Below are 20646 nucleotides of genomic sequence, written 5' to 3'. Positions count from 1 at the left end.
GCTTACCAAACTCAAACGGGTCAGCTCATAAACATCCCCAGAGGAAGGATGGTGACCATCCTCATTTTACAGAGGAGAAAATAGGCTTGTTCGCTGAGGTTAGGCGCCATGCGGAGGTCACTGAGCTGGAGGGTTGCCAACTTGGCACTTGAACGCCCGGTGGAATGGCTCCAGAGCCAGGGGTGCGGTGGGAGAGGTGACTACGTCCCCTCCAAACACCTCGCCTTCAGTTAGCTGCGATGGCTTAGCGCAGGCGCGGGATGACTGACTACCCCAGACTGAGAGGGTGAAGGCCCTGGGCTTCGGGGTGTGTCAGGCCGAGGAGGGGACGGGGGCGGAGGTTCCCCCCAAGCATACTTGGAGTAGCTGGGTCGTTCTGGAAGGTGGGTGATAGTCGTCTTCCTGAGCTCCCCGTGTCCCATCTGGGGTCCTGGCGGCCCGCCGAAGCACCGGATTGGGCTGGGGCCGGGGGTCTGCGCGGAGGAAAAGGCCGGCCCAGAGCAGAAATGGGAGAAGGGAGAGGGGGAGGGGGTAACGCGAGAGAAGGAGGCGGGGAGTCCTTCCTGGGGCAGGAACCCTGGCCCCCCTCGGCGGAGCAGGCCCGCAAAGCGATTCCGCAGATGGAAGGAATTAAGTGGGAGGGGGAGGGTCCTACGGTGATAGCGAGAGGAGGGAGGGAGGGAGGCGTGTGTGTGTGCACGCGTGTGTCTGGGAGGGGAGGAGGAGAGGCAGAGAAACACACCAGACTAGACGGAAATAGAAAAGACACACACACACACACACACACACCCGCACGCACGCACTTAAGAGAGAACCACAGAAGAAGACGACGAGCCGGACAGAGACAGGGACCCAGGAGATGTTAATCTGAAAGACAGCTGAGAGAGAATAAAAAAAGAAGAAAAATCCAGCAAGAGAAACGAGTGAAAATGAAATAATTGCAGTGGATTTAGAAAGAACGAGAGACAGAAGAGCTCCAAGCAGAGAAAGAGCAGATTGATTAGGCCGGGGCTGTCCTGAGCTCCCGCAGGCTCCGGGTGTAGGGCGGGTGGGCGGGCGGGGGGTGGGGTAGGGCCTGGAAGGGGCCCGCCCATGGGCGGGCCAGCAGACTGCGGCAAGCACAGATGAGCCCCAATTCCTCGCTCTCCCCGCCCCACTACTCCATATTCAATGAGACGGCCAATGGAAGGCGAGGACAGTGTATAGGGGGCGTGGTCCATTTGGAGCCCGCCCCGGGAGCGGCTGCCGAAGGGGTCAGCACTGAGGCAGATAGCGGATCGCGGGGCGGGGCGGGGCGGGCGGCGCGGAGGGGGCGGGCCCAAAAGTTTCCTGCCCAACTTTCGCTGCCTCCTTCCTCCGCCCGCGCGCGCTGCGGCTGCAGTCGGGGGGAGGCGGCGGCGGCGGCGGCGGCTGCGGGCAGAGCGCAGGGCTCACGGCACTGGGCGATCGCCGTCCGGGCTCGGGCGGTGGGCAGTGGGCGCAGGCTCCCCGGTGCCCGCCCCTCCGCTGCGGGGGAGGGGGGCGCAAGCGGGCGGCCGGGGAGGGGCCGGCACCGCCGCCGCAAAATGAGCCTGCTGTCGGCCATCGACACGAGCGCCGCTTCGGTGTACCAGCCCGCCCAGCTACTCAACTGGGTCTACCTGTCGCTGCAGGACACGCACCAGGCGAGCGCCTTCGATGCCTTTCGGCCCGAACCGCCCGCAGGCGCCGCGCCCCCAGAACTGGCCTTCGGAAAGGGCCGCCCGGAGCAGCTGGGCTCGCCCCTGCACTCCAGCTATCTCAACAGCTTCTTCCAGATGCAGCGCGGAGAGGTGGGTGCCCCCGCGCGCCCCCGCCCTCCGTCGACCGCGCCGGGCCTTTTCCTATCCGCCTGACTCTTCCTGGCCTGGCCCGGCCCGGCTCGGTATTGCCCGGCCCTGCTTGGCTTGGCTTCGTTCAGCTCTGCCAAACTCGCCACCCGATGTCCCCGGGGCGTCGGGAGCGCGTCACCTCCCGGCTGAGCCCGGCTCCCAGCAGCTCAGGCGCGGGCGGGGCCCTCTTTTCCCTCTCCCAGCTCGGAGCGCCCTGTTGAAGGGAACTGGGGGGAGCCCGGGCTGGGCGGGGGGCTCCGGATTCTCTCCAGACAGCCCAGGCGCGGCCAGGGCGGAGAGCCCCTTCCAAGTGTCCTTCCCACGCCCAGCCCCATCCCCCTCTTGGCCACCGCTCGCTGGGACCGGGAGTGCAGATTCTGCTCTGAGCTTCTCTGCAGGGGCCTAAAATCTTTTCTCCTCCGACCTCGGTGGTGGCTGACCCGAAGGGCACCCTGGAGAGCAGGGCTTTTCCTGCTGTTCTTACACAGGGACCCCCAGATACATCCTCCAGCTGCTTGCCCTCCCCCAGCCACATAGGAAGTGGTTTTTGAGGGCTTGACCCCACAGACTGTGCTGTCCCCCGCCCTCCCAGACTGGAAGGAAATGAAAGGGAAATCCTCTTGAGCTCTTGGGAGGGGGGCTAGCCAGGGGGAGAGGTTTCAGCTGCCCAGTGCCTTCTCCAGAAACCTGGGCTGGCTGCTTTGCAAAGTCTGCCTGTTGGGTGGATTCGGTTACAAAGTGGAAGGGGCAGCGTGTCTTCCCTGCCAGATAAATACACAGATTGCCAGGACCTCCCAGCCCCTTTTCAGAGGTCTTCTCCAGAGCTTTCCTAGATACCACTCCTCTCTCCTTTCAGCTGGACTCCTCCTCCTCCTCCTCCCCTCCCATCGACTCTGGTCTCTTTTGGGAATTGCAGATACCCTTCTGTGGCCTTCACTCATCTGTCTTCTGGCAGCTCTCCCTGCAAGTGTGCAGGGGGAAGGGGTGGAGGAGAGGACACGCTTGAGGGTTCCTTTTCCTTCTGGGCCTGAGCATGGCATTTGGTTTAGGAGACTCAGAGTCCTGAATGAGTCAAGGACAAGGGCCTGTGAATGTGCGAGTGTGCTAGGATGAGAGGGGAAAGGCAGAGGGTCTCCCTTTCTGGTCCCATAATGTGTTCAACTCTGCCAGAGGAGGATGTGGACATAAAATGCTGACCTGAGGCGTAGAAGTGGGTCAGTACCGCGTGAGCTGAGAGAAGGACTGGTTGACCTGTGTTGGGTTTGTTGGGCATAGCGCAGGGAGATGGGTCTGGAGAGCCACCCTTTGGGGCCAAGTGAAAGCATTTGTCCACCAAAGCTCTTTGTAAACTGTAAAGCACTCTCTCCACGGGAGGAGTTATTCTTGGCTGGAAATCCTCTCTCTTATAAGAGACTTGCCACCTCTTCAGGGAACTGGCTTCAATGACGGGCGGCTGGAGTACAGGTTATGGGTGTTTCCTCACTACCCGGGTCTCTTTAGTTGTTATCTTACCAAACATTTGTTGAGTTCTGTGTGTGCCCTTGGGGAAGCAGGGACAGATCAGTGAGGGCCCCAGATGAGAAGACAGACAAGATTGTTAGTTACAACGTGAGTGGTAGGTAGTTTCATGCGGGTGCTGTGGGAATCCCAAGGAGGACAGTGACCATGACGCATGTGACCATGAACTCTCTCACCCCTCACGGGTCAAGTGGGGCGGGGTGTCCCTAAACATCCTCTACTAGCCTCCCCCAGTTCCTACCCAATGGTTGCCTTCTTCCCTGAATGGGGGTCTCTGCTGAGAGGCTTGGAAGTTTTGAGCCATCCAAAGTCTTCTGTAGGAGTAGGAAGTGGTGACTTCTGTTGGAAATGTCTAACATTTCCATGAGATCTCAGTGAAACCTGTCTCTGGTCACTTTGCTGCTGCTGACCCCAGTTTCCCTTGTGAGGAGGGCCAGTGTAAAAGAAGCTGATAAAGGTTATGCAGAGCAGTGGTAGAAGAAAGTCTCTTATGACCTGACTTTGGGGGAACGCCCTGTCTCTGCCTTGGCCTCAGTTTACACATTCGTTGAATTTAGTCTCTGCTGCCCCTTAGGATGGGATTTGAGAGATACGTACACAAGCAGACAGGCTGAGCTGGGGGAGGTAAGAGGGGCTTCTCCTATGCTGACAGACCAGTGGCTTCCTTGGAGGGACTGGAGGGCTGTGCTGGCTGACTTCCGGATGGCTTTCTGGGCTCTCGACTCACTTGCTCTCACCCCTCACCCACTTCACCTCCTAAAGCCTCTTGGAGCCCCAGCTGTGCTCCTGGGCTTTCCTGCATCCAGGGCTTAGCCAGTGACCTAATATGGCTCCGAAATAGCAACTGGCTGAGAAGGCATGAAAAAATACCCCCCACCTGAATGCCACCGAGGGGCTGGTTGGAGAAGCAAATCATGTATGGGCCGGAGGGGACTCTGTGAAGGGACCCAGGGACTCAGGAGCATCGCCATTCTCTACAAGGCCTGGCAGGCCTGGTGGCAGTGCCTGCGGATGTGACTTGCATGCTGACCGCTGACCACGGCCTGTCTGCGCGGGTCCCGGTGCCAAGAGCCCACCCCCTCCCGCACCACCCCTAGGCTGCTCCCACCACAATAGCAAAACACCATGAATGCAGCTGGGATTTGGGCGGGGGGGTTGAGGACATGGGGGCACAGAAGCCCATTGTGCCCCTGGAACCTCAGCTCTGGAAGCTGAAGATAAGCCAAGGGTTCTGAGTGGAACACTGGCCCCAGGAGCAGAAAGATGGCAGAGTCTGTGTACGAGGGCAGGAGCGACACCAGGAGGTGTCTTGGATGCCCATGGGGGCTCTTCAGCTTCCCAGCTGGTGGTAAAGGTGCCAGGCCAAAGCAGGCACAGACATTTTGTGCAGTTTTTTTTAAAGGCCTCGGTCTAGAATATGGGCCCTGGGAGCTTCAGTTTCAACCCCCGATCTGTGGCAACAACTACATGTCTTTGAAGAGAGACTCCGGGGGCTCTTGGCTGAGCCCCTTTGCTCTCCTCTTAGGTACCAAGGAAGGCTGCTCTTAGAGGGAGTGGGGGCTTGGGTGGTGTGGGGGTCTTCCCTGCCAAGATTAGCTTGGCATTTAAGTTCACAGCAGCGTAGGAGCTGTGGGACTGCACCTCCAGAGAAGGAGACATACTCCTCATTGTGAGAATGAGAATTAGCTCTTGGGCCCCTCAGAGGGATGCCCAGAAGCCCTCCTGCGTTGTGCCTGTACTCCCTCAAGAGGAGCTATGGCTGTCCCACTCCAGGTCAGAGTCTGAGGGCGGCTGTTATCTTTCCCTCTTCCTCCAGGGATAGACAGACGTGGCTTTACAGTGAAATCATGGTTTGTGGAGGCTGGGGGAAGGGCTTTGGGGTCAAATCTGTCTGGAAAGCAAAAGACTGTCCTTCCCTTGGAGACACACAATGCCCCCACCCCCGCCATCCCCAGCACTGTGAAGGCTCTGAGAAGTCCTGCGGCATAGAAACGTATTTCCCTCTCGTCAGCCCCACATTTCCATCAGTATTTGACCAGAGAATGTTTTTGGCATAGAACGTTTGACAGTGTTCTTCTGAACATCTCCAGGCCCAGGGACAGCTCCGTTAAGGCACATCTCTTCTAACCCTTAGGACATTCTTCCAGGAGCTGTTGACTCAAGCCCTCTCCCCAGCCCCACCCTGATCCTGGTGCTCTCAACCCCAGCACTGCAGACCCCCTCGTCTTTGCAGCACTAGCCTATCCACTGAAGGCAGCAGGGGTATCCCGAGGCTTTATGCACAGGGCTTAAGCCCTTCTGCAGAGAGGGCTATTAGACCCTTCGAGGCGCCACTTAGGTGTCCTGCTTTCAAGGGCCCCTGGGTGTTGACAGTCTTGTGAAGGTTTTGTGTATCACCTGTGCTGCCCACAGGTGCAGGTGAGCCCAGGCTGCCTGACCAGGGCGCAGGTGCAGACGAAGCCCCAGCCTCTGTGAGGATGGAGGTTTGCCTCAGTGGGGCTGAGAGTGGGCTTTCGGGGCTGGAGTTCGTTCCTAGCAACTTTCGTGGTCTGTGTGTGTTGGTGGGAAGGGGGCAGCACCAGGTCCCAGGAGGGATGGGCCTTCCAGACCAGCAGAGCCTGGGAGGCTGCCTGGCCCCTTTAGCCAGCCCTGGGAAGCTGAGCTCTGACTCAGACAAGGAGGGCCATCACTCGAGGGCCTGTAGGCTGAGGTGGCCCTATCCTCCCTCCGTCAAAGTAAGTTGACTGGGCAGGCCTGGACTCAGAGGGGAGGCCACACCTTGTGGACCTTCTGAGTCAGGTGGGAGGGAAGAAAGCAGGCAGGGTTAGTAATCTGTAATGAGCCGTGGCCGTGAGCCAGGCTCTGTCAGCGCCTAAAGGGGCTCCTTGCAGAGAAGGCAGCCCCGAGTCATGGTCCCTTACTCTTGGGCAGTGCTTTCTTCTTGGCATCTCTTTCTTCATCTCTTTCTAGAAGAGAAAGCAGGCCTGGCAAGGCACCCTCAGCGAGTCAGTGGCTGGGCTACATGCAGAATGCCTCCATATTCCAGCTAGAATTGGCTCTGTGGCTCACTGTGCTGGCTGTCACCTGGATTGTTCTCGGGGCCCCAGTGCAAGGCAGGCAATCCCCAGGAACATTCTGTCAAGCTCTGGGGCCTCTGATGTGTTGCCCCCCAATCCCAGACTTTTTGAGGAGTGGTGGGCACTGGTCCCTTCATCACGGGTCCCAGCCGTCGCGCGGTGTCCCTACCTCAGTCGTACCCATGGCTCTAGCCCCTCCCCAGAGACTGGGTGTGGGGCTCCCTGGGATGGAAGTCCAAGGATGGCCTGGCTTGGGGGAGTCAGGGGATGGGCATGAGCACTTGCTGGCACTTTTCTCTCATGGCACAGTCGTTGTGCCGTGTCCCCATTGTCCAGGTGGGGAAACTAAGGTTCTTCAAGAGGAGGATGATACAGTCAGGGCATCAGTGGCAGGACTCGGGCTCCAGCCGAGGTCTCAGGAGGCTTGGTCTGGGCCGTGTGGCTGTGGGGGTGCCGGAGCATCATCTTTTATTCTGTCCTCTATACTGTAAAGCTTCGAGAAGGCACTAAGCTTTGAACTGACTGCTGCTTGCACCTCAAATGCTCTTGCCTGCCCTCAACAACTGACAGATTCCAACTTCTATCTGGCACGAGAGGCTGCCCCTTCTCTGAGAGGCCTTCCCCAGCTGCCACGGGGAAGCTCACCTCCTTCCAAGTGTCCGCAGGCTGTGGCAGAAGAGCGGGACGTGCTTCCGGTGAGGCATGTCGGAGCATTTGCTTCTGCGGACGAGCATCCGCTGTATGTGGGTCTGTCTACATTGTCAGCATGCGGAGAGTGGGAATCCTGTCTTTTTCCACCTGCTGTTGTTGGTCAGTGCCTGGGACTGACCAGTGTTCAGGTACTAAGTGGTTAGGTAGACGGGTGACTTGTGACAACATGAATGATCTCCTCAGCCTCTCTCTTTCTCTCTCTTTTTTAAAAAAAAGATTTTATTTATTTATTTGACAGAGAGATAGAGAGCGAGCATAAGCAGGGAGAGCAGCAGAGGGAGAGGGAGAAACAGGCTCCCCACTGAGCAGGGAGCCCTATGTGGGGCTCCATCCCAGGATCCCGGGATCGTGACCTGAGCTGAAGGCAGCCGGTTAACCGACTGAGCCACCCAGGGGCTCCCTCCTCAGCTTCTTATCTCCTGTTTTCTCTCACTGGCAAAATGTTTATGGATTGCTTGATTGGAAAAGAGCTGACTTGGGAGATAGGAAAGCCCTGTCCCTAGAGATGTTCCAGTAGAAACTTAGGTATGCTCATGGTTCTTGACTCTGGACCTCTTCGAGAAGCTGAATATCACCAGAGTTCTCCTCAGCACTCACTCACAGAGCAGAGGCATCCATGCACACACCGACACACACCTTTCCTGTTATTTTCAACTGGCTCCTGGCACCCTGCCGTGTCGACAACAGATCCAAACCGAGGCCACCTGCCGTAGGGGCTGCAGACCTCAGTGGTACCCTTGGACTGGCTGAATATTGGGGTCCCTTTCAGCCCTTAGGTTATCAAATTCGTGCTTTCTGCTTTCATTCCACGACTACATTCTAGAGCGAGAGGCAGCTGGTCCCCAGTGCTTATGCTCTAGCTGGGTGGAGGGCATACGGCTGGAAAATGTGGGCACCTGTCGGGTGAGCCGTGAGCTGGGCAGGACCTGGAGGGATGGAGTCTGGAGGGAGGCTCGCCCTGGGACTTCTCTGTGTGTCCTGCCACCACTGTGCTCCTCCCTCTCTGGGTCTTTTCCTCATTTCTCTCTCCCCATTCCCCCCAACCTCCAAAAGGCACACAGACTGCTTATTTAAGTTAGAATCTCTCATTGAGCTCCGGCTGTGTACGGGGACCTGTGTTTGAATGGGCCTCTAGAAGGCTGTGGAGCCCTTGGGCATTCTTGGGCGAGGGGTTGCTGCCTCTGGTGATGGCTAGCCCTGCTACCTTCCTGGCCCACAGGTCAGCTTCCTGGCCTGCAGGAACCAAGCTGCTCTCTGACCACACCTGAGAAATCTTTAGTCAAGGTGTGAGTTCACTTTCCCATCAGCCAGTGGGTAGTCTCCTCTCCCTGAGGGCAGTACACATCCACCTGTTCCTGGGGATGGGGTAAGGGTGTGACTCTGGGGCTGGAGCCCCAGACAGACCCTAGGGGTAGAAGAAGTGCAGATCTCCTTGGAGAATGGGTGGAGCCATTTGTGAAATGAATGGTTTCTTGTGTTAAAGAGAAGGGTGTGGGTGCGTATGTGTGTGCACGTGTGTGTGCATGTGTCTGTGTGTCTGGAAGGGGGTGCGGGGTGACATTCTGGGATGAGAAAGCAGTTGTCCAGCTGATGAAAGAAGAGCTGGGAACTGGGATCGGAGAGTCCCCCTCACCCTCCACATGCGCCCTTCAGAGCCATTTCTGGCCTCGGGTTTCGGGCAAGACTCAGCCTTTGCTCCGGTCAATTTCCTCAAACGCTCCCCTTCTCATGGCCTTGCGCACTGCTGTGTCCTTCTCTGTGGGTGTTTCCACCTCTGCCAGCTGACTCTCCTCTCTTCTCTGCACTGGTTTCCTCTCCCTAGAGCAGGCTTCTCTGCACTTGCCCTAACCTCTGTCTGCCTCCCTCCCTCTGGACCCTCTTCTGATCCTGGGAGGGCCAACAGTGTATGGCAGTTTGAATCAGCCCTGGGAGTCTTGGCCTGCACACTCCAGGTCCCTCTACAGAACCCCCAGCCCGAGGACCCAGACCCCTCATGCAGCACAGAGAAGGTGGTGCCTCATCTTGCCAGGGCCGAGGGGCTTGGTGATATGAAGTCACAGGCCCAAGGGAGAGTGGTCCACCCCTGTGTTCTCCTTTGGCTCCCCTTACTGTAGGAGAAGCCAAGCCTGGAGGCCATGTGGGAGATGAAATGTAACAGGCCGGCTGATCTGGGTGTGAGTCTCCGCTTAGCCACATGCTGGCTGTTTTACCTTGGGCAAGTTACTCAGTCTTTCTGAGCCCCAGTTTCCAGCTCTGTAAAATGGAGCCAATTATGCCCATCCAAATAGTGTTCTTGCAGGTATAAAAAGACCAGGAAAGAGAAAGGATCCAGTGAAGTCTAAGACACAAACAGAATGAGACTAGATTTCGGTGTCTTCACCTCTAACTTTCCCCAACAGCCAAGCCAGAGCCTCCGAGACGTTCTAGCAATGGGCGGGAGTCCAATGCTCCGTCCCCCAGATATGGTATGAGGATCCCACACTTCCTGCCAGCTGCTGGGAGTGGGGAGGAGGGAGAGGTGGTCTCTTCCTTCAGGCTGGTGATTTGGGCCCAGTGGCTTCCATCCACCATAGTAGTGGGACTGCCCTCAACCAGTGCCCAGAGCGGCTTAATCTGGGGTGAGAGTGCCTTCCACTTCATCTGTGGCAACTCAGAGACCCCCCAACCTGAATCTTTGAGGTGTTAGGGCATTCACTGCCTCATCTGTTGCGTAGGGTTCCCAGACCCTTCTCTTCCTTTGACGATTTGTACCCGGGACAGTGGCAGGTATGAGGGATGGCAGAAACAGTCTGGGCTCTGGGGGTGACGGAATGTTGCAGAATTTTTGCCTTTTGATATGTCCTGCCCTGTGGGGAAATGAAGAGGCTTCAGAGCTCCTTCAGTCAAGGGCAGCAGAGTCACGGGGTGATCCCCACCCAGCCTAGCCCTGACAGACAAGGCTATGGCCATGAGGTCCAGGAGGCCCCTGGAGGAGGCAGGGGCATCTGAGGCCTGAGTAAGAGGAAGGGATGGGTTCAAGGCCACACCACCAGAGGTATGACCAAATCGAGAGCCACATCCTGGAGGAGGTTGGATGGACACAGGGCACCCTGGGGGGACAGCCAATGTAGAACTAGATGGGGGAAGAGCAGGTGCCCCATGGGACACCAGGAGGAGAAGCATGGCCGTTAGGGAGTTCAGGGCTCCCTGATGAAGGGCCACTCCTGCTGGGCCTCACCCTCCAGCTATAGGCAGCAGGACTCGGAAAGGAGGTGCCCAGAGTGACCGAGTGCCCTCCGCATGTTGGGCTCTGGGGTGGTCTTTCAGTAGCTGGTGTCTGGACCCTAAGAAAGCGGGACTGCGAAGGTCATCCATGTTGCCCTCCTTCCCTGTTCCGGGTTCAGTTTACAAACGGGAAGCCCGAGGCCAGGCCTGCCTCCGCAGCCAGAGGGGCCGGAACACGGTGTGTCCTGGCCTCTGTGCCGACCCATCCCCGCAGGCCGGCCGGGGAAAGGTCTGAGAGCAGCTTGCCTTTCACCTCCATGGCTGGAGCTCCTTGGGGCTTGGGAGAGGAAACAGCTCGCTGCCCCACCCGCTCTTTTAGCCAGCTGGCAAGCAGGACTCATGGCCCTTGGGCCTGGCTGTGTGCCCTGGTCTGTGCCCTGGGCCTCTCTGGGCCTCAGTTTCTCCATCTGGAATGTGCAAGCAGTTGGGTCAGCTATTCTGCTTCTTCCTTTCCACTTGAAGGTGGTGTCGTCTTAAATTGAGGCTGGGGGAAGGGAGCTGGAGCCACCAGGAGGGACAGGCCAGAGCACCCGAGGGAGGGGGGCAGAAGCGGTGAATAGGAGAGCTCTGACCTCGCTTCTCTTCCCGGAGCTGCTCGTAGGACAGAAGCTGTGACCCTCGTGAGGTGGGGGGTGCGGGTGTCCAGCTGCTGGGGAGAGGACAGCCTGCTCGGAGGGCTCTGGCTGCCCGGGGATGCCCGAGGGGTCACCCGTGGGCAGGGCAGTGTGGCCACAAGGCAGGGGAGAGGCTGTTCAGGGTGTAATTAATGCACTTTTTGGCACCCACCAGACTTCCCCTTCCTCTTGACAGTTTGCTGCCAAAACAGTACCGATTCCTGTGAACTTGCTTAAATCTTATCCAGGAAAAAAAAAAAAAAAGAAAAAAAGAAAGAAAGAAGAAGAAAAGGGAGAACGGGGGGAAAAAATGAAGAGGGCTGTTATTTGTGAAATTGCATTTCCCGGCCATGAGGGTGAGTCACACCATTTGGAGTTGGGAGTTTCTTTTCTGGATGAACTTTTCTCCAGGAGGCTGTGGTGGTGCTGCCCTCCCTCAGGCCTGTTTGGGTGAGGAGAAGCTTCCACTCAAGCTAAGGAGAGACCTGGGTGTTTGGAAAGGCCAGGTAGAGCTGGGCTCTCTGGACAGACTGCCCTGGGGAGCTTGAACGTGCAGATCTGGGCTGGGGGACGGGGGAGTGGGGGTTTAGTGCGTCAGGGGGAGACAGTTTCGGTTTAGAACGATGTAAAAGTACTGGAAGTGGGTGATGGTGGTGGTTGGTGGTCGCAAAGTCATGGGCATGTACTTAGTGCCACGGAACCATACGCTAAAAAACAGAACTAAAATAGTCGATTCTCTGTAATGAATTTCTTACCACAGTAAAGCTGTAGGCTCCAGGCTCTCGGTGCCAGGTGACTACTTTGGTAGGTAGGTAGGTCTGAGGTGGGGCCAAGAAAACTGTATTGATTCAGTTTCTCAAGGTGCTCAGTACAAAGTTGGACACACTTGCCTCATCTGTAAAATGGGGCCACAGGTTGTGGTGAACGTCGGCTGTCTTAATAAGTGTACAGTTTCCAGCCGCTGGGACACTGTAATTGCTCAGTAGATGGGACTGGGATCAAATCCTGTGGACACTGGACCGCTCTCCACACCCCTTGTCCAGAATGGTTGGTTGTCCAGAACCATCTCGCACACCTGCAGGTATGGGAGACCCTCTGCCTCTCAGGATGGACCATTCTCTCGGCTCATCTGAGAGCTGGATAATCACCCTCACAGTGTAGGCAAGGTGTGGTATTTTACACTGGTCCTGGGTTTCATGACAGCCCTGGGCAGTGGTAGAGCAGAGATGGTCCTCAGGAGCCTTTGAGTCCCATGCCCAGACATCATAGGCTGGCTGACTGGGTGTTCAGCCTGGCTGCTTTTTAGATGTGGTCACTGCATCCTTTTTCCTAGGCTCCAGTCTAAACCTATAGGAGCAGGAACCACGGCCCAGAGAGGGAAAGGACTGGCCCCAGGCCACAGAGCAGGGTGTCCAGGGAGCCAAGAAGAGTGGTGGTCCGCAGATGGTGAGGATTGTGTCCTCTAGGAGGGAATGCCAGGCTCCCAGAGATGGAACAAGTGGGGAGGCTGAGGTATACATGTGTGAGGGGGGGCTTCTGTCCTGGTTTGGGGAGGGGTGCCTGATCTCCAGGGGCCTGCTCTCTGCTCCCTTCCCTCCCTGCCCACACGGAAGGAGGGACTGTGCCCACTCTGAGCCTCCATCTGCCCTGTCTTCGTAAGGGAGCCTGAGGCTACCTCTTCTCAGGGGCCGTCTTCCTCTAGCGGCCTGGAGACTTCCAGGAACAAGGCTGTCTTCCCATTAGACCCAAGGCTCCCCAAGGTCTGTGGTTCCCTCCTGGAATTCTTAAGCACCTTAAGCGGGGATCAGAGGATGCCCAGGTTTGTCGTTGACCCTTACAGCCTTGGCCTTGCCCCAGGAAAAGGGGACCATGGCTGTTCCCTGCCAACCTCACCACAGGCCCCACCTTTGCTAAATTCCAGTGTGCCTGGCTGCCCAGAGCCCGTGACTCCTATAAATAGAGGCTGTATACACCAGGAGGGGGCCTGGGCCGCGTCTGCTTTGAAGCCAGGCAAGACATCTGGTTCCTGTCAGCTGGAGGTGGGAGAGGTGGGCCACTTCCTCCTGGGCTCACAGAGGGCAGGCCTGGGCCAGCCTCGGGGCTCCCCGGACACAGTCTGCACAGGCCTCATGCCACAGGAGACCAGGCAGAGCGTGGAACCTCAGTCTTCTCTTCTGTACAATGGAAACAATCCTGTACGCTGATGCCCCTCTTTCTTGTAAGATGGGGAAACTGAGTCAGCTGAGTGATAAGTGACTTGTTTAAAGCACTAGTAAATGGCAAAGCCCCAGATCCAATAGGTTGCTTTCTGCTATGCCTGCTTAACTCCTGGGAATGTGTAAAGAACTAATGAGAACCATCCTCCTCCTCCTCACTTCTTACTGAGTGGTTGCTCAGTGCCAGGTGGGAGATACAGTGACCTCACTTGAGCCTCCTAGGAACCCTAGGAGGTGGCTCTCATTACTTCTGTTTTCCAGACAGGGCCCCGGGGGCCCAGAGCCGTTCACTGGCTTTCCTGTGGATGCACAGCAGGAGTTGGGATATGAACTGGGGCTCTAGGGGGCCAGAGCTCCCGGGCAGCTAGAGAGTGTGCATTCACAAGTGTGCGTGCATGTGCCTGTGGACATGTACCCGTGAGGCCATAGCTGCAAACAAGCGTGCCCAGGCCCGGGGAGCCCTCACATCTCTGTCCCTCCTCCCAGGCACTGAGCAGCAGCGTGTACAAGAGCGCCTCGCCCTACGGCTCCCTCAACAACATCGCCGATGGCCTCAGCTCCCTCACTGAGCACTTCTCAGACCTGACCCTCACCTCTGAGACCCGCAAGCCCAGCAAGCGGCCCCCACCCAACTACCTGTGCCACCTGTGCTTCAACAAAGGACACTACATCAAGGACTGCCCCCAGGTAAGGCGCCCCGCTTCTCTGGGTAGAACAGGCTGAGTGGCCCCATGTCCCTCCTCCCCCACCTTCCCACCCCCAGGGCCCCTTTCACCAACAAGTGGCCCTGTGCCCTCTGGTCTCCACCTTCTCCTCCCCTCTGGTATTTGTGAGGCACTGGCTGGCGTGGATGGGACAGAGCCCCAGCCTGGGCCTGCCCTGGCTAGTGAGCAATCTGGGTGAGGGCCCCAAAATGAGGTTCCGGGCCTTCCCGTCTCCGCCAGTCTTCCTGCCAGGGTGGGTCCTGTTACAGTGGGGCAGGACGGGGGCCAGCAGCCTCCTCACAGCTCTCCCGAGAGAGACCCCATCTCCTCACACTCACAGGGAAAGAATGCAGGCTCTGGGCCAGGAATCCAGATGTGCACCCCCTCCCCCAGACCCCACCTCTCCCTCCTCCGCAGCAGCGTTTCCTCAGTCTCCTGCCTGTAACGGGGGAGGGGAGAGGGCCTTGCCCCTGACTTTGTGCCCCGCACAGGGTGGGTCTGGGTGAAGGCCTCCGGCACTGCAGGCTGGGCCTCTCTTTCAGCGTGGGAAGGGGACCAGGCGATGGAGAATGTGGGGAGCAGCCCCATCTCCCACCCAGTGCTTCGCTGTGATGGGCTGGGGCTCCTGGGGGCAGGTCCCACTTGCAGAATGACTCCTGGCTCTGGCCAACTGGGCTCTGGCAGCCTGGGGAGAGAGGGTAAAGTCATTTCCAATACAGTACGAGATGGATCCGTGATTCTTTTCCCTATTATTTTTTCAAAATTTCTAATGTTTTTGTAATGTGTATTTTTTGCTTCTATTTTACATATGTAATGGAAATGGGATTCTGGAAACTCAGAAAATCCATGTAGTCTTACCCACCAGATGGTGGGAGCCCAGGGTGTGGCTGGGTGGGGCTGGGTGCCTCCAGATGCATGGAGGCCGAGATGTGCTTGCTGCCTGTGGCTCTTTTCAGCAATAGCTGTGCCGTGCTTTAGGTCCTCACTGCGTGAAGTATGGCCAGGATAGCTGCCCGGGAGCTTGTCAGAAATGCAGTCTTAGGCCCAGCCTGTAATTGCATTTTAGTAGAAGTCCCAGGACCTGTGTATACCCGTGATCTCAGCCTCCCCCATCCCTTGGTTAAGGGAAGCCCACCCTTGACCCTGAGTGTGGGAGCTGGCCCACTGATGGCTGTTCTCCAGACCCCAGACTCCAGTGGGCGCTGTCCGCCCTCAGTATATGCAGGAAGCCAGGGGCCCTTGGGATGAGGAGCTCCCAGCACAGGGTAAGACCCCCTAACCCCCCAGGGGTTCTCCGGACGGGATGAGGAGCAAGCAGGCGACTCAGGATCCCGTTGGTCCTCAAGGATGTGCCCCCGGCCCACCCTGGCAGCAGCCCCTTGCACCTTCCCCAGTTGAGCCTCTCCGAGGAGACTTTCAGTCACTTACCATACCTTGGAAACTTCCCTCATTGTCTTCTGCCTGCAGCCTGGGCTCACAATTAGCCGACATGTCAAGTCTCTCATTAGCCTCTCGTTACGTGATGCTTTGAGTGAGTCAAGCACTCACACGGGATCATTGAGGCAGTCTGTGGAGGTGCTGGAATTTCAACCCCGGCCAGCAGGTGACATTCAGACACCAACAGGGGCCCCTGGGGCTCTGAGGAGGTGGGCTGTGCTGAGCTGGAGGTCTGGGAAAGCTTCCAGGAGAAGGAGAAGTTGAGGGGGCTTGGCTGGTTGTTGGAAGAAGGGTGAGCAGTATCCAAAGGCAAGGGATATTGAGGCAGCAGTGGAGGGACGGTGAAGGTGTGCAGGTGAGGGTGTGTGCATGCCCAGCCCTCTCTTTAGAGGGGCCAGGGCTCTCCTAAAAGTGGGGACAGAGGGTCCCTGACCTCAGTGCCTCTTGACTTCTAGCACCGTGCAAAACCTGGTTCTTCCTTTATATTCTTTTATATGGACACATAGCGAGTGCACTCATGCAGGGCTCTTACCTCTTCTGCAGAAGGAATACTGGCCCATTTTACAGGTGAAGAAACAGAGTCTCAGAGACCTGAAGTGCTGGGGAGAGGGCAGAGTGTCTATGAGAGCCCGAGGCTTGGGACCTCAGTGCTCTTTGCTTTCTTGAGCATCCATACCAATCCAGGCTGAGACGCCCAGGACCTCTGGGGCCTCAGTTTCCCTCTCGAGCTGTTAGAGGCCCTCTTCGAGCTCTTCCTCAAACCTGATTCTATCAGAGACTCCTGCAGGCCCAAGGACCTCCTCTACCAGTCATGAGAGTTTCATCATCTGTGAAACAAAGCTAATGAGAGTACCAACACAGAGTAACGTTGTAAGGATCCGAGGAAGTAATGCATGGAAAGTACTTAACACAGTGTCTGGCATACAGTAAGCACTTAATAAATGTTGGCTAGCATTATATCTTTTCTTCCTTTGGGTAAGGATGGGGAGTGCCTATGTGGCAAGGTACTAGAGATTTTGGCAGGCTGGAATTTATTAGATCTTCTCCACCCTCACCTGACCACAAACTCCAGGGGCAGGTGCTGGGCTGGATCCATCTCTGTATTCCCCTGCTGGACCAAGATACCACACACAGCAGGCGCTCAGTGTAAGCCTTCTGGAATGAAGGAATGGGCAGACGCGGTTTTTATAAGCCTGCAAACCTCTGTTTCAAATGAAATATTATGAGCTCAGTGTATAGAATATTTAAAAGTGGAGTGGGAGTGCTTGTTTTGGTAACACCTTTAGTGAGACAGAATCCACATACCATATAATTGACCCATTTGAAGTGTAGAAGTCAGTGACTTTTAGCATATGCAGAGCTGCTCAACCATTACCATGACCTATTATAGAATAGTTTTGAAAAAGATTTTATTTATTGAAGTAGTCTCTACACCCCATGTCCGGCTTGAACTCATGACCCTGAGATCAAGAGTTACATGCTCTACTGACTGAGCCAGCCAAGTGCCCCAATTGTAGAACACTTTTATCACCTCAAAGAGAAACCTCATAGGCTTTAGTTGTCACTACCCCCTGGCTCCTCAACTCCTAGTAACCTGTAATCTACTTTCTATCTCTATACATTTGCCTGTTCTGGACATCTCATGTAGGAATCATATAATATGTGGTCTTTTGTCACTGGTTTTTTTCACTTAGTATATTGCTCTCAAGGTTCATGCACATAGTAGCATTTATCAGTTCCATGATTTGGGAAGTGTTCTGTCCTGTACTATTTTCTATAAGAATTTGTGAAGAATTAATATTAATTCTTCTTTAGGGGCACTTGGGTGGCTCAGTCAGTAGAGCATGTAGTCTGCCTTTGGCTCAGGTCATGATCCCAGGGTCCTGGGATCAAGTCCCACATAGGGCTTCCTGCTCAGTGGGGGAGCCTACTTGCTTCTCCCTCTGCCTCCCTCACGCTCTCTCTTTCTCTCTCTCTCTCAAATAAATAAATAAAACCTTTAAAAAATTTCTTCTTTAAATGTTTAGTAGAATTCACCCATGAAGCCATGTGAATTTGGGCTTTCTTTTATGGGTAGATTCAGATTTTCTATTTCTTCTAGAGTTAGTTTCTGTAGTTTGTGTGTTTTGTAGAATTTGTCTGTTTCATCTAAGTTATCAAATTTAGTGGCATAGAGTTGTTTGTAATAGTCTCTTACCATCATTTTCATTTCTGTAAGGTCAGTTATAATATCCCCCTTTTTTCTTTCTGATTCTTATAACTTGAGTCTTCTCTCTTTTTTCCCTTGGTCAATCTAGCTAAAGGTTTGTCCATTTTGTTGAATTTTTCAAAGGAATAACTTTTGGTTCAGTTGACTTCCTGTACTGTTTTTCTGTTCTCTGTTACATTAATTTCCACTCGAAACTTTTTAAAAATTATGGTAAAATATATGGAACATAAAACTTACCATCTTAATTATTCTTACATGTATAATTCAGTGGTATTAAGAACAGTTGACCCTTCAACCACATCCGTTTGAATGTATACATGGATTTTTTTTTTGGTGAATACAATACAGTACAGTAACTACTTTCTCTTCTTCATGATTTTCTTAATAGCATTCTCCTTTCTCTAGCAAACTTTATTTATATAGTATAGAATACATGTAACATGCAAAATATGGATTACTTGACTATTTAAGGCTGTTAGTAGTTAAGTTTTGGGGGAGTCGAGAGTTAAACACTGATTTTTTTTTAAACAGCACTTTCTTCTTCTTCTTTTTTTTTTTTAAGATTTTATTTATTTATTTGACAGAGAGAGATCACAAGTAGGCAGAGAGGCAGGCAGAGAAGAGGCAGGCTCCCTGCGGAGCAGAGAGCCCAAAGTGGGACTTGATCCCAGGACCCGAGATCATGACCTGAGCTGAAGGCAGAGACTGAACCCACTGAGCCACCCAGGCACCCTACACACAGATTTTTGACTGCTCCAGGGCTTGGCACCTCAGCCTCCACATGGTTCAAGGGTCAACTGTACATTCACAGTGTTGGACAGCCATCACTATCCACCACCAACCATCACCATCCATCCACCTGTGGAACTCTCCTTTTTTGTATGGAACATTAAGCAACAACCCCCTTACCCCCCTCCAGCCCCTAGCAACTACCATTCTATTTTCTGTTGCTATGAATTTCATTACTCTAAGGACCCCGTAGAAGTGGAATTACATAGTATTTGTCATTTTGTGATTGGCTTATTTCACTTAGCATAATGTCCTCAAGGTTCGTTCATGTTGTAACAAGTTTCAAAAGTTCCTTTCTTTTTTAAGGCCAAATAATATTCCTGTGTGTGTGTGTGTGTGTAGGTAGGTAGGTAGACCCACATTTTGTTAATCTAATTACCCGTCAATGGACAACTGGATTGCTTCCACCTTTTGGCTATTGTGAACACCACTGCTATGAACATGGGTGTGCAGATAGCTCTTTGAGTCTCTGCTTTCAATTCTTCATTCTAATCTCTATCGTTTCCTTCCCTCAGCTTGTATTAGGTTTAGTTTGCTCTTCTTCATCCAATTTCTCAAGATGGAAAGTTACGTTAATGGTTCTACATCTTTCTTCTATTTTTAATATAGATATTCAGGTATACATTTTCCTCTGAATTGGATCTTATAATTTTGTGTGTTGTCTCTTCCCATTCATTCATCACAGAGTATTTTCTGATTTACCTTATGGCTTCTTCTGTGACCCATTGGTTATTTAGAAGTGTGTTGTTTCATATCCACATATTTGTGAGTTTCCCAAATGTGTTTTAAAAATGATTTCTCCTTTCATTCCACTTTGTATTATTTTAGCACTTCTAAGATTGTTGTGGTTTGTTCCATAGCATTTGGGCTGTCCTTGAGGATGGTTCGTGGGCACTTGAGAAGAATGAATTCTGCTGTGGTTGAAGGTTCTGTAGGTGTCTGTTGGTTCACAGTGTTGTTGGTGTCTTCTGTCCCCTTGTGGATGTTCTGTCTCATTCTTCTAATCATTGTTATAAGTGTAGGAGTGTTGAAATATCTATTATTGTTCAATTAACTATTTTTTCTTCGATTCTGCCAATTTTTGCTACATGTATTTTGATACTCCTTTGTGAGCTACATCGATGTTGTAACTGTTTTATTTTCTAAGGAATTGGTCCTTTTATTGTTCTAAGGTGTCCCCATTTACCTCTAGTAACATTTTTGTTTGTTTGTTTTAAAATCTAATTTGTCTGATACTAATATAGCTGGCTTCCTTATGGTTACTATGTACATGATAGGTCTTTGTTCACTTAACTTTCAGTCTATTCATATTTTTAGATCTAAATTGTGTATCCTGTAGGAGGCATGTAGTTGGATCTTAGTTCACTTTCTATTCACATTAACAAGCCCTGCCTTTTGTTTGGATTGTTTGATCCATTCATATTATTGCTAATGCTTTTATTAATGCTCATTTGATATATGCAATTATTGATCCAGTTGAATTTAGTTCTGCTGTTTCACTTTTTGTTTTCTGAATTACTCATGTCTTTTTTTGTTCCTCTGTTCCTCCTGTACCGCTTTCTTTTGCATTAAGTGATACTTTTCTAATGGGACATTTTGATTTCTTTAATGATTTTTTTCTACTTTTTAAAAGCTATTTCCTTAGTAGCTGCCCTGGGGCTTATTTTACATATCTTAACATGTAAAATCTGCTTCAGATTTATACTTAATTCCAATGAGATCTAGAAATGCAACTCCTTTATGGCTCTGTTCTGTTTTCCTGATTTGGGGGGCATTATCATTATACGTATTATATCTTTGTATGTTGCAAATTCAACAATACTTATAATCATTACTTTGTGTAATTTTATGTGTCTCAGAGAAGCTGGAAGAAGAAAGGAGAGCAATTATATGCCCATAACTTTTGACATCTTAGCCCTTTTATTTCCAGCTTTTTGCTCTCTTCATTTGTTCCTGTGGACTCAAGTGACCACCTGGCATCATTTTCTTAACCCAAGACAGATTTGCTTCTACCTCCCTCTTCTGTGCTGTTATTGGCAAATATCTTACATTTCCAATGTTATAGGACCAGATAGTACAGTTACATATGTACTGTTTCATGCACTTGCTTTTTAAATCAGCTAAAAGAAGAAAGGAAAAGAAAAATTCATTTGTGCTATCTTTTATAATTACATAACCACCTTCTCAGAGCTCCTTATTTCTTCATGTGTATTTGCATTATGTCTGGGGTCACTTGCTTTCAGCCTGAAGAACTTCC

The 20646-nt window shown here is 53.1% G+C and overlaps 1 protein-coding gene across 1 annotated transcript in view; it reads left to right on the top strand.

Annotated features, from left to right (window-relative positions):
- The first annotated feature begins 1439 nt into the window (after positions 1–1439).
- ZCCHC24 (zinc finger CCHC-type containing 24) overlaps positions 1440–20646 on the top strand; it is a 60292-nt gene continuing 41085 nt past the window's right edge. The window contains exons 1-2 of the mRNA XM_044239927.1: positions 1440–1811; positions 13737–13937. Of these exons, the coding sequence (XP_044095862.1) occupies positions 1566–1811; positions 13737–13937 (447 nt within the window). The 5' untranslated portion in view covers positions 1440–1565. The remainder of the gene's footprint in view (positions 1812–13736; positions 13938–20646) is intronic.

This window comes from Neovison vison, chromosome 2, assembly GCF_020171115.1.
Source record: "Neovison vison isolate M4711 chromosome 2, ASM_NN_V1, whole genome shotgun sequence".
In the NCBI taxonomy this organism is placed as follows: Eukaryota; Metazoa; Chordata; class Mammalia; order Carnivora; family Mustelidae; genus Neogale; species Neogale vison.
Note: the sequence above shows the minus strand (reverse complement) of the source record. Positions and strands in the feature narration are given on the sequence as shown.